The sequence below is a fragment of the Carettochelys insculpta genome, chromosome 2 (genome assembly GCF_033958435.1).
Source record: "Carettochelys insculpta isolate YL-2023 chromosome 2, ASM3395843v1, whole genome shotgun sequence".
NCBI lineage: Eukaryota > Metazoa > Chordata > Testudines > Carettochelyidae > Carettochelys > Carettochelys insculpta.
In genome coordinates this window covers 19,559,687-19,573,948 of record NC_134138.1, presented here as the reverse complement: position 1 = coordinate 19,573,948, position 14,262 = coordinate 19,559,687, and the positions used below count along the sequence as shown (strand labels likewise).

General features: G+C 38.2%; 1 protein-coding gene across 6 annotated transcripts in view; it reads left to right on the top strand.

Moving 5' to 3' along the window:
• The window catches only part of PHF20L1 (PHD finger protein 20 like 1), an 84,825-nt gene extending 71,052 nt beyond the window's left edge, over positions 1 to 13,773 (top strand). For 3 of the 6 annotated variants that reach the window (XM_074986637.1, XM_074986642.1, XM_074986636.1), the window contains 4 exons: positions 912 to 1,107; positions 2,421 to 2,793; positions 8,642 to 8,804; positions 9,995 to 13,773. In XM_074986637.1, the coding sequence (XP_074842738.1) occupies positions 912 to 1,107; positions 2,421 to 2,793; positions 8,642 to 8,804; positions 9,995 to 10,137 (875 nt within the window). In that variant the 3' untranslated portion in view covers positions 10,138 to 13,773. The remainder of the gene's footprint in view (positions 1 to 911; positions 1,108 to 2,420; positions 2,794 to 8,641; positions 8,805 to 9,994) is intronic. The other 3 variants (XM_074986641.1, XM_074986638.1, XM_074986639.1) reach the window with 2 other exon arrangements.
• Positions 13,774 to 14,262: the final 489 nt, after the last annotated feature.

The window sequence follows — 14,262 nt, the reverse complement described above, 5'->3', positions numbered from 1 at the left end:
ACCAGCATCCCAGTGCAAAGGAACAGAAGCATGGTTGCAGCGGCTATCCCAGGGCCTCCCATACAAGTACTCCTAGGAAAAACACTCCAGCACATATCTGCACACATATTACAGCATAATGGACATATGCAATACAGTTGAAAGAACAACAATAGCAAGAATGTTAATAACCATTTTTAACAGATATAGAGTGAAAGTAATATGCAGTTTTAGGAATAATTAGGGATGCAGTTATTTTTATGATTATTAAATTGGTGTAAAAATAAGATTGGTATAAAAATTAGTAAAGTTACTTAGTGCTCACTTATATTTGCATTATAGAAACAGCAATTGTCAGACTGGAGTAGACCTAAGGTTTGTGTAGTCTAATATTCTGTCTCTGACAAGGGTCAATAAGAAATGCTTAAGAGGAAAATGTAGAATCCTGCTTTAAATTCTTTTCTAAAGGTTAGACTGTCTTGTTTTGAAACGTGACATTTAATAGCTTTCCAAATTTTTGTGTTAATTATCATCACTCATAGTGTAGATACCTATTTAACTGTGCCATCTCTTTTTGAATGTTAAGTTTTTGGTGTCTTATCTTTTTAGTAAGCAGATATTTTTTAAAAAGGCCTTTCTACTTCAAAACTTGAATTTCAAATTTAGCTCACAGGTGTATCATGTTATAGAATGTTTTCTGCCTCCTGATGCTTTAGTTACTGAACTGATTTGATTTTCATTTAAAATGCCGTTTATAGATGTCAGATGGTATGTTGTCACATATTGATGGTGTCGCAATTGATGTCAGTTTCTTTGAAAGCCCGTGATTGAAGAAATGTTCTCTTAGAATGTCAGAAGATGTTTTAAGGATAGCACTCATGACTGTTGTAGTTACTTCTGGAGAATAAATTCTGATTGTTGATTACCCATAGGTCAGAGATGGAGTGCCAAATATCTTTACGATAAGGACTGGTTAAACAAAGGGCATATGTGTGGACTATCATTTATAAAAGAAAACTACTCTCACCTTAATGCCAAAAAAATAGTGTCAACACACCACCTGCTGGCAGATGTGTATGGTGTAACTGAAATATTACATGGACTGCAGCTGAAGATTGGGATACTAAAGTAAGTATGGGTCAGGTGTTTCCTCCCCATCTGTGTACCCTTAGATGGAGGAGGTGAAAGTTTAGTGTGTATGTCAAGATTATTTTTATTTTAACTTGTATTCAAGACCAAACAGAAGTATGTCACTACACATTTACATAGTATGTTCTTGCAAATGTCATGGCACAACTGTCATGCATAAATGATGGTGCATTCTGGAGCTCAGTCTGTGACAGAGCAGATGCTGCGTTCCTCCTCTTCCTCTCAGCTCAGTGAGGAGGAATCTAGGGTGTGCACTTCTTGATGAAGCCTCAGAAAAAAAATTGCTTTCAAGGGGGAATATAGGTACTTTCTCCATCAGACAGGAGAATGTGAATTTGTGATCCTATCATTACTCTTATTGATGAATACTGAGAGAAAGAAAGAAAGAATATGTGAAAAGGCTAAATACTATTTTTTAATTTAAAATTTGCATGAGATAATAACTGTGAAGTCCAGTATGAAAGTGAAACTAATCTTCTGAGCTTCTAAATCTGCCACCTATAATCTATTCTCATATATCTAATTGCTGTAACATGCTGAATGAATAGGATTAAATTAATTCTCTCCAATACTGGTGTAAAGTTAGATATTGATGTCTCAGTTTTACAGAAGAGGAAACTAAGTCACGAATTGGTTGTCAGTAGCCCAAGGCCTGTAGACCATGTAATGTCTCTGATCAATCTGTTATGTCATTGGTTAATTTGGGATATAGTAATTTTGTTCAGAAACTTGATTTTGGGGCATTTTTTTTTCTAATTATGCTTTCACTGAAGAGTTTATTGGTTCAACCAGTAAACCATGCCAGGCGATGAAAACCCTCAATTTCAATGACAGTTTCTAGTGCTCAGCACTTGACAGCATTCAACTGTTTGGGAGTATTAGCATTTTTGTTTAATCGTAGTGAACTGTCCTCAGGCAGCCTTTAAACTGGGACCTCTGGAGCTTAACAGAGGAGCCTCTACAGTTGGGGCTAAAAGCCAGCTGCTGCTGGCTCTCAGTTAAGGCTGTAGCGGAGACCCATTCTTTTTCCGTGTAAGTGGTCTAAGTGCTGCTACATGGCACGGTGAACTACATCCAGTAGATGTGTGGGTTACGATAGCACACATTAAACATGTCTGGGGCACACAGGATTTATGCAAAATAAGAAGTACACAATTCTGGATTTGGCAGTGATGTTCCCCTAGAAAATTGCTTGTTAAAGTGAATACAGTTCAGCAGAAATGAAAATTTTAAAATGTTTAATGGGTGAAGTGATGATTCTGTACTAACTTTTCTCCTTCCTTTCTTTACAGAAATACATATCACCCTGATCTTCATCTTTGGGCTTGCTCGGGAGTGCGAAAAGAGTCAGAACAAGTGACTCTTGGAGTAGAGAAGAAAAAAGTGACTTTGTCAGATACTGTTAATCCATCTGAAAGGACATGTCATAATCAAAGCCATAAAGAGCCACTCCCTAGCTTACCCCAGAAAATGAAAGAAACATACATCATAAGCGAGCACAGTTACCAGAAACCACAAAGTTTTGGTCAAGACTGCAGATCAGTTACTGATCCTGTGAGCTCAGATGAGGAAGATATGAGTAGTTTTGAGGAAGATCAGGAATTTCATTCAGATAATAAAAACTGTTTACAATATTCTTTAAAAGAAGATGGCACAAGTGAGCAGGTAAATCTCATGGATTGAGTTTTTAAAAAGTATCTTTATTTGGAAAATAAAGATCAAACTTACAAAATAGTTCAGTAATGGGCATGTATTCTTATATATCAGCTGATGTGTGTGCTATTGGTAGGCAGATATAGATCAGTATTATACTTAAATGAAGTTTAATGTAGGGAAATGATGGTGAAGTAGGTTGCGTTAATTAGTTGCAGATTTGTAACCATAGAATCATAGAACACTAGAACTGGAAGGGACCTCAAGAGGTCATTGAGTCCAGTTTCCTGCCCTCTTGGCAGGACCAAACACCATCTAGACCATGGGTGTCCAACCTTTTGGCTTGCCTGGGCTGCAATGAGTGAGGATAGTCTTGGGCCGCATACAAAATATATAATATAGTTAATGTATATAAATCACATAATAATGTTAAAAGTTTACGATCTTGTGGGGCCGCATTACTAGCTGTCCAGGGCCACAGGTTGGACACACCTGATCTAGACCATTCCCAGTAGGTGTCTACCTAACCTGCTCTTAAATATCTCCAGCGATGGAGATTCCACAACCTCCATAGGTAATTTATTCCAGTCTTTCACTACCCTGACAGTTAGGAATTTTTTCCTAGTGTCTAATCTAAACCTCCCTTGCTGCAGTTTAAGCCCATTGCTCCTTGTCCTATCATCAGGGGGCAAAGAGAACAATTTTTCTTCCTTCTTGTAACCCTCTTTGAGGTACTTGAAAACTACTCTCATGTTCCCTCAAAGTCTTCCCCTTTCTAAACTAAACAAGCCCAGTTCTTTCAGTATTCTCTCATAGCTCATGTTGTCTAGATCTTCAATCATTCTTGTTGCTCTTCTTTGGACCTCCAGTTTCTCCTCATCTTTCTTGAAATGTGGTGCCAACAACTGGACATAATCTTCCAGTTGAGCCCTGCTGAGTAAAGCAGAAGATTGACTTCTCGTGTCTTGCTCGCAGTACTCCTATTTAGGCATCCCAGAATCTTGTTTGCTTTTTTTCAACAGTATGATGCTGTTGCAATCATATTTGTCTTGTGGTCCACTATGACCCCTAAATCTCTTTCGGCAGTACTCCTTCCTAGGCAGTCACTTCCTATTCTATATGTATGAAGTTGATTGTTTCTTCCTGAGTGGAGTACTTTGCATTTGTCCTTATTAAACTTCATCCTGTTTACCTCAGACCATTTCTTCAGTTTGTCTGGATCATTCTGAATTGTGAACCTATCCTTCAAAGTAGTTGCAACCCCTCCCCACTTGGTATCATCTGCAGACTTAATAAGCGTACTCTCTATGCCAATATCTAAATTGTTGATGGTGATATTGAATAGAACTGGTCCCAAAACATATCCCTGCAGAGCCCCACTTGTTATTCCCTTCCAGCATGACTGTGAACCATTAATAACAACTCTCTCAAAAAGTTCATACAGCCAGTTATGCACCCACCTTATAGTGGCTCCGTCTAAGTTGCTTTTCATATTTTATTGATAAGAAAATTGTGCGACACCCCCTTCTATTTATTTCTGCTTATGGGGAGATTGTTCTGTGGATATAACTGAGAAGTTACAATACACCTAGATTTCTTTCTTCCTCTGTTCAAGGAAAGTTTGTGGTTGCACCTTTTTTTTCCGTTTTGAAATATCTGCTAGGTTTAGAAAGATTCTGTGTATTTAAAATGAGTATGTGGAGCTTGTTTTTCTTATAGGCTACGTTTACACTGGCCAGAAACTTTGAAATGGCCATGCAAACGGCCATTTCAAAGTTTACTAATGAAGCGCTGAAATACATATTCAGCGCCTCATTAGCATGCGGGCAGCCGCGGCACTTTGAAATTGACGCGGCTCGTCCAGATGGGGCTCCTTTTCAAAAGGACCCCGGCTACTTCGAAGTCCCCTTATTCCCATCTGCTCATAGGAATAAGGGGACTTCGAAGTAGCCGGGGTCCTTTCAAAAAGGAGCCCTGTCTGGACGAGCCGCGTGGCGGCAAGCTGCATCAGTTTCGAAGTGCCGCAGCCGCCCGCATGCTGATGAGGCGCTGAATATGTATTTCAGCACTTCATTAGTAAACTTTGAAATGGCCATTTGCATGGCCATTTCGAAGTTTTTGGCTAGCGTAGACATGGCCATAGAGGAACAGATTGATTGAAGAGTACAGTAATCCCTTGATTTATGCGGAGGTTGCGTTCTGGGCAACCACGTATATCTAATTTTGTGTAAATTCGTAAGAGGTTGGGGGAGTGAGCAGCTTGGGGAAGTGAGGGGGCAGTCACACAGCCCTAGCTTCTCCCAGCTGGGGGGCACACAGCTGCTTGCAGTGTGATTTCTGAGAAACCATAGCACATGCAGCTGTGTGCCCGCCAGGCTCCCCAGCTGGGAGAACCAGCGCTGCAAGCAGCTGTGTGTTAGGGTTGGCAGCCTGACTCGCAGCTGCCGTCCCTGACAGGAAACCACTCCTGTCAGGGGCAGCAGCCCCAAGTCGGGTTGCCATCCCTGACAGGAGCAGTTTTTCCCCCGACTCCTGTCAGGGACTGCAGCCTGACTCTCAGCTGCTGTCCTTGACAGGAGTGGGAAACCACTCCTGTCAGTGGTGGCAAGAGTCAGGCTGCTGCCCCTGACAGGAGTGGTTTCCTGGTTCCATCAGGGGCGGCAGCCTGACTCGCATCTGCTGCCCCTGACAGGAGTGGTTTCCCTGTCAGGAGTGTCAGTTGCATTAACCCAAGATATACACAATCAAGTTGCACGTATCTCGAGGGTTTACTATAAATTATTCATTTCTGTCTACTGTTTTTAGGTCACTTAATGGTTCTTAAAACCTGGATTTATAGTTACATTTAGTGTTGGTCATATTTTTTTAACACCAAACTCCCCACTCCTCCCCAGAATTCAGTCACATAGGTTAACAAGTAACAAATCTTTCTGCTCATGTAAAGATTTTTAACAATGTCAGAGTTCCTTGAAAGCTAAATCCTATCTTATATATACGCTACAGGTTTTACTTTAGTTTTATACCAGCAGTGTTGTTGTGATGTTGTGCCCACACTGCCATCTGGTTTTGGTTGCTTGTAATATCCTGAAACTGTTGAATTGGGCAGGAGGCTGAAAGTGTCTGGTTCAACTCTAAAACTCTTTTTTAAAACAAAAACAACTACACAAATTTTTAAAAAAATTAACAAACTCTTCAGTTTCTTGAGATACTCAAGTATTAGAAAATAGAACACACTCAACCAACTATCTCCCCCATTAAAACAATTTTTTTTTCAAGGGCTCTGGTGACAGTTCGCCTTGTTTATAGATAATTGCTTATTATATAATATTTACATGTTGAGCATATGCAGCCAGGACACGTAGCAATATGAATTAGTGCTGCATAGTGTCGTATCTTGGGAAGAAAATCTGTATGTCAATTTATGCAGAATTCAGGTTACTTTGGGAAGCTTGACTATGAGTGTACTGGCTTTTATGTACTACTTAATAGGTTTGGAAGGGAACCTGTTGGGTTAGCTAGGCCTTTCCTTTCTGCTACTGTTGTAACGCCACAGAGTACTTTTCATTTGGAATCGCATAATTTTTTGTTGATGCATACCAGCCCCTGAGTCATAGCTGTCTGTTTAACCTCGCTATTGAATGTGTTTTCTTTCCAATGTAAACTGTTTTGCTTTTACTCTAGTTTTGACTTTTCAAGTTGGCCTGAGGTATTTGAATTATTTTTATTAATAATAATTATTATTGAATTAGCTGTTTTTAAACTAATTCAGTAGCGTTCATCTTTGCTCTCTCCTCTTATCCCTATTACTCAGACCCTTGACTGTGTTTTGACAATGTCCTTCGTAGACTGTTTGCCCTTTTAGATACTTGCTTCCACATCTCCAGTCTATCCACTGTTCTGCTGTAGATCTTCTTTCACACACTCAGCTGATATCCAATTTTGAGTCACATTTTTTAGTTCTTCTTCTGAAACAACGTAAGTTGTTCATAAATTACAATAGTTCATTAGCACAGGGGTCAGCCCAAGTGTGGCGTGCTAGCCGATTTTTGACTGGCACACAAGGTGGGAGCTCAGCCTAACTCTCCTCCCCAGTGCATCCAAGAGCTTGCTCAAAGCTATGGATTAACAAACCTGTGGACCAGCTAATGCTACCAACCACCATCTGAACAGTAAAGCTCTGCATCTTTATTAATGAAGGTGTTGTAAATAGGACCATTAGTGACTTATAAAAAGTATCACCAGCCCTTGGACCGTGCATAGTGGTCAAAATATCAGATTATGGCCCTGCATCAGGGCATTGGTGTGTCCTTAATTTTGCATGTTTGTTTCCGTGTTACAAAGTGTTACAGGGAGCTGGAGGTCTTGAAAATTACCAAAAAATGAGCTGTGTGGAGCTCAGAAGTGTGTCTCTTTCACCAACAGAAGGTGATCCAAAAATCTTGCTTTACCTATCTTGCCTCACCATATCATGTTATGCCATTTCTAGACAGACATTGACATTATTTCCTCATTCTCGACTCTGAAGGCTTTACACAGCTGTGCCCACCCTGTATTCTTCCATTGTGTTTCTTTTGTATCTTTCTTCACCGTTTCTCATGCATTGTCCCTTGTTGCTACAATGACCTTCCTGATCTCAGATGTTACGTAGATCCTTCTCATTTTTTCTTGTGTCAGCATTATCCCTTAATTTAAATAGCTCCAATTGTTACATAGCTCTAATTGTCACAGGTGTTTAATCCCAACATTCTCCAGGGCCCACCCATAGATTCTTTAAGCAAAAGCAGGGAAATCCAGATTTGATATTCTTTATATTTCTGAAGTTTAAGAAAAAACAACTTTTTTTCTTTAATGTATAAATAAATAATTTCAGGTCACTTTTCAAGGAAAAATAAATCAGATGGAAGACAGAAATGTTTGAGGAAACCCACCTTTTGCTTCTTTCTGTGGCAGCTGGCTTGCACTGATAGTCACTAACAAGCATACTGTCAAACTAACACTGTCTTTAGTTTGTCTGTGAAGGGCAATAATCTCCTGATAGGTAGTTTTAGTATATGTGGGATTATGGCATCTACACTTAAAATCAACTATTTATATACATTTATGGAAATTGCTCTTCTGGCTCAGCCCATTGAACTGTTAAATCAGGTACATTGTCTTTGGTCATATGTACTACTTGAGACTTCACAGGGGTGTACCTGACATATTATGGAATAATACACACGTGACGAAAAACATTAGATTTGCTTTTGGTTCTCATAACTATACCTGTTCGCACAATTATTTGACCCCTTTTAGACTTCATGATAGTAAATTACACATGATGACAGCAGTATGAAGAGGGAATGTACTTTTAGCTTAAATTTGACTGTTGGTATGCTATGAACTTTGAAATTAAGCAGGACGACTTTGGACTTTTTGTATTTTCACTTCATGTGCTATTGGTCAGCAAACAACAAAATCCTGGACTCTTGTTTATATTGAATAATGGCTTAGTGGAACATTCAACACTTCCTAAATTAAGAGTTAGAAGTTTATATAGCAAAGGGGCAAGAAGTGGGCCACTCCTGTTGCAATAAACTGAATACAAAAGGTGTTGAACATAACATTTCCCATTTTTTTGTGCTAACACTCTTCTGTCTCTGTGGTAATCCTGTTCATTGTGTCTGTTCTCTACAAATGTTACTTAACACTGTATACTGTTATGCATATTTATGTTTTTGTGAAATAGTGGTGCAATTAATAACTCTATCATTCAAGGCATTTCCAGCAAATATTGAAATCAAAACCAGAATCCAAGTGGTAAATTGAAAATAAAACATTTATTAAGTGCTAACTTTATTTTTTTGTTTTTGCTGTGGAGAAGAACGCTGTTGAAGAAAATGTGATGTGTGCTTGTAATGAAAAAAAAGGATCAGAACAAGTAGATTCACATCTTCAGTGGCAGCTAAATCTCCTTACCCACATAGAGAATGTACAGAATGAAGTCAGCACTCGAATGGACCTTATTGAAAAGGAAGTTGATGGTAATTACATACATGTCAAAACGTAATAAGAATCCGTATGGACAAAGGATAGTTTATTGTTTTGTTTTGTTAAGTCTAAAACAAAAGAGTTCACACTGATGGAGTGTTTCAACAGATTGCCTGCACATTGACAAAAATTCTGGTAAAGTGGGATTTGATTCTTGCCATGTTTCTTTTTTCGTTAGCATTGAAATTCACTTTGAAGTTAGTGTGGTTCCACTTTGTATGTGCCTGGGTAAAAATAGAGCCACCATATACCACCTGCTCCTTATTTTCGTTTAGTGATATGCCAAATCTAGTGGCAAACATCTCTTCACAGCCTTTTATGTCTGAGTTTTTACTCCCTCAGACATGTGACAAACTGAGCTGGGGTCTCTTCTTTTTATGTGTGTCATGAACATGTTGTTGACTAGGGAAATAATTGTCCTAATGTACCTTTATATTATTGGCATTTAGCCATCAAGGCAATTGAAATGATTAGCAAGGAGGACTATTTTACACAGCTTAGAAGAATCAAAATTCCCATGGAACGCTGAATAATATGGTTCTTCTGAAAACGTATCTTCATTTAAATAATGAACTTGAATATCTGTAGGTTGCATCTTCATATTAAACATGCATGTGGCATGCATATTAAATATGCATATGGCTCTATTTTATGCAGGTTATCTACTGCCTTCAAGCTTGGCAAGTTGCTAATGCTATGCCCTTTGGACAAAGTTTGGATTTCCCTGTCTTAAATCAATATCTCAGAAAACATTGTTTACAAAGCTAGGTGCTTGTTTACGTCCAATACCATGTGGAAGAAGTAGGTTTGGAATCATGTAAGTGTAGGCCTAAAAATCCAAATATAGAGTATTTAGAGATGGTGTAAGTATACTGAATTTTTATTATAGGCTGCTCTCGATCTGGGCAGAGACTTTGGCCATGAAATATTCTGACGTGCATCATTAACCATCAGGTGCCTGGTTTGCCTGAAGCTCTGGGTGCGGCAGTTAAAATTTTAATTTAGGCTGACAGGTTAAGACCAAATCTTATGTTGAAGTCCTCAAATATTATGCCAGTGACTTCAGTGGCACTAGGATATGGCCCTTTCTGCATTTCAACGCACCAAGGTTTGGAAGGTAGAGTGCTTTTTCCCCAAAGATCCCTTTCTGATTAAACTATTTTTCATATTTTTCTCAATGTAGTTTTAGAAAGCTGGCTTGACTTCACTGGAGAACTGGAACCACCAGATCCTCTTGCAAGACTGCCTCAACTCAAGCGACGCATCAAACAGCTCTTAATTGACATGGGAAAAGTACAGCAGATAGCCACACTCTGCTCTGTATGACAAAAGGAAGAATAAAGAAAGAAAAATAGGCTCTCTACAGTGAATTTTATATTAGCCACAAGACTGGCAGGAACACAGCAAAAAGACAAACATTTGTCTAGTTCTGTGCTGATTACGTTTTAGCTTGAAGCTTTGAAGAAGAGAGGAGATCTAGCATATAGACACTGATGAATATCTGAATACTCTGTCCAAAATGCAAATTACAGTATGTCACATATTAAGGAACGTTTATACGATCTGAAATACGATAAGTAAGGCACTTGAAGTGGCAGAGTTTCTTCAGGTCATACAAGAAGGTTCAAGAAATCTCTTCAATTGAAAATGCTATAATTTAATGGCTAGTAGCAGAAAGAGAGAAACTGACAAATGTTAGTGGACAAAAAGCAAGTTACATGAAAAACCATACACATTCATAATTATTTTTTCTCCCATTGCTAGTGAAAATACAGACACAGAGAGATTCATATCCTCTCTACAGTGGTCCACCCCCCTAAGTTTTAGAGAGTTAACTAATCTTTTCCAAACCGGGAACTATTTCTTTACCTAATAAGTGTTATTCAGAAAAAATGAAAACACTAGCTTCACCTGTGAAAGAAACAGGATGTGGTGGGCTCTTTATAAATATTTTTAAATGAAAATACTTATTACAGCACCCTTAGGCTCTTTTAAAACTGTAAGTGGCAAACAGTGGTCAGATGTGCCAAAAATATAAAAACCACTGAGAGTTTGAAGATAGTGAAATACATGAAGTTTTTTTTTCCTGAGTTCTACCTGGTGCCAGCAATCCAGCCAAAATTGTATCTAGTTTATATTTTTTTACGTTCTATTGCAGCATTCAGGATTTAAAGAACATTTTTTGTCCTGGATAGCTCAGCTTGGTGTTAGCCTTCTGAATCTTTACCAACCTCAGCTGGGATGAGGAATGACAAGAGCAGCAAAGTTGTTTGTGGTTTACTAAACCACTAGATTAAATATCACAACGATACATTTTCTTATGTTTTTATAAAACATTTAGCTTTGGTGTAAGTGAGTAATACATCATGAAACCAAAGGCAACCTAGTTGCTCTGTTAGCTCGTGCTGGATCTTGAGCTCAGGATCTTCTCTTGGCCTGGGCTCATGTAAGTTGTCTCTGTACCCAGTGCTACATACATATGTGTAGGTATATGTGTATATACATGCATATTCATATGTACATACTATATACATATTTATATCTACACATGTCTAGTTTTATGACTGTAGACTATAAGAACTCATGGTTAACGTGAAATTTTACCTTTTAACAAGCAGTTTATAAAATTGAAAATAATGTATGTACAGGTTTTGGAATTTGTAAAATATGACTGTTAAAAGGAGGCTATTTAATCGATGACATAAGATACTTGAACATTTTATGCCTCAAACTGTTTATCAGTTCTAGTTTTCTGTATAAATGCGTTTTAGAACCGATAGACAGTAAACTTGAATTACCTTTTGATAAGAGTACAAGCCACTGTACATTCAAAAATTATTTAAATTTGCAAACACACTGTTCTATATGTAAGGTACTGTATGTAAAACTGTTTATTAAAACTATTCTGCATACTCTACATTTTCCATTTTTCTTCCTGTCCTATACAGAAATGTATAAAAGTGATTAAAATAATGTATAGACCATAAAAAAAAATTGGAATGCCTTTGAGGATTCACACAGTTGAAAAATGTGCCAAAGATGGATTATGTACAAAAGATGTTGAAACTAGTGCTTTCATAGAACCATTATTTTGAAAGAAAGTAGCATGCCCGGGTGCCTATTGAAAAATGCCTATGCTAAACTTTTGATTTATCTGTCATGTCTAAAGTTTAATGCTGTTAATATTTTAACTCTAAAACAAACATCTCAACATCAATTATAAAATGATACCTATTTAAAAGATCTCTTCAACAGCAATTACCACACAATTGTATTGAAGATATTGCAGTTCTGTTTTAATTCCAGAACTGAACTTAATCTTTATTACATATCAGGGATTGGTACCTCCGTAAATCGAAGAGGAAATACAGTAATGAGGAATCTGTCAAGAAATGCTGACTTTATGACAACCACTAGTATGTTTAACAGAATATCCTGATGTTTTGTACAATATAATTTTATGCTTAAATGACTACTTAAGACTCATTTCACAGTATTAACAGCTGTTGAAAGTGGTCTACGTGCTCTTTGGATATGCAATATACTGTTACATATTATTCACTTGCTGCATATCCTTCAATGTGGTACTGCATGTATTGTATATAATTGTAAATCTTCATATACAGTTTGAAACAAAGTATATAGTATTTACATAATAGATACAATACATACTGGTGCTGTGTTACACAATGTGTGTATGCGCATGTGTGATACCTTATAACTGTAAATGTAATGAAGGGAGAGATTAACTGAGATTTCAAGTTGTGGGATGGAGGTTCCATGCTGTGGGCCCATAACAGCAAAGTTACAATGAGATGTGAGACCGTTATTCCTAAAAGGTGGGTGTTGTCCGATCTAAAGACCTGGAGGTGGTGATAGATGTAGATGCTAGAAGGTAGCCAGGGCCTACACTTTTACATTTACATTACATTAAAAGACCTATTATAAAGTATTACATGGTTTCAGAGTTAAGTAATCAGAAGTTAGGCAATGTCTGAATTAAAGTTGGCTATGCAGTTTAGCATTCTTCTGCCATGTGCATTATGCTAGTCTTTTAACTTACAAGGTGTCACATTTATTTATCCAACAGGATCCTGCCTTTTTCAGTACAGATAGTGTCTCCTGAATAAGTAACTTTTCAAAATTTCTTTTTATCCTTGTTCATTTTATAGATAAACAGATAATATTTACGACATGCTATTTAAATCCATCACTGCATAGGAAATTATTCATTTTTACCCAGGGACTTTTATATAACACACACCACTGTAGTCTCCACATGATTTACAAATTTTAATTAATTTTATGTTTGCAAAGACCTTATATGGCAAGTTGGTATCAACCTCACTTAAAGATGGGAAACTTGGTGATAGGCCAAAATTGACAGGCATCCAAGTTTGATTTTTTTCGGAGTATTTAGCATTTTTGTGGCACTTTGCAGGTTCAGTGCACACATTGATTTCAGTTATGGCCGAAAGTGCTCCACACTTCTGCAAATCAGGCCCCAGACATTCCCTGGGGGGCACCTAGAAAAAAGAGAAACACAGTTCATGGCCACTTGTGAATTTTGCTTTCATTTACTTTGGAACTCTATGGCAGAAGCAGGGGCAGGTTCCAGTTCTCAGAATGTCATTGATCAGAAGACTATGATTTCTCCTCCTGGAGTGCTTTGCCTCACTTACCACATGCCTTCCAGTGTCCTCAACCACTGAGGCTGGCTTCTTACCAGCAACTACCTTGTTCACTACGGCCGTGTCTACACTAGCCCCAAACTTTGAAATGGCCATGCAAATGGCCACTTCGAAGTTTACTAATGAGGCGCTGAAATACATATTCAGCGCCTCATTAGAATGCGGGTGGCCACGGCACTTTGAAATTGACGCGGCTCGCCACCGCGCAGCTCATCCAGACGGGTCTCCTTTTCGAAAGGACCCCGGCTACTTCGAAGTCCCCTTATTCCTATGAGCAGATGGGAATAAGGGGACTTCGAAGTAGCCGGGGTCCTTTTGGAAAGGAGCCGTGTGGCTGCGAGCCGTGTCGATTTCAAAGTGCCGCGGCTGCCTGCATGCTAATGAGGCACCGAATATGTATTTCAGTGCTTCATTAGTAAACTTTGAAATGGCCATTTGCATGGCCATTTCAAAGTTTTTGGCTAGTATAGATGTAGCCTCTGTGACTCTCTTTCGTTCCTAATGTACCATTCGTGTGCTGCGGTGCACTGAATGAGGCAGAAGCGCTGTTAAAAAAAAAAAATAGTTTGTGGTGCTGTAACTGAAGACTTTCACAATGCACATGCCCATAAGGGCCGAATAAAGGTTGCACAAGCTTAATTCTTCCATTTCTTAGCTTCAGGACTGCTGACTTAACAGTCTTCTAAAGTCTTCTTTTAATGTAGTGATTATTATTTTTAACATAATGGTTTGGTTTTTTTTTTAAAAAAGTAAATGGTAA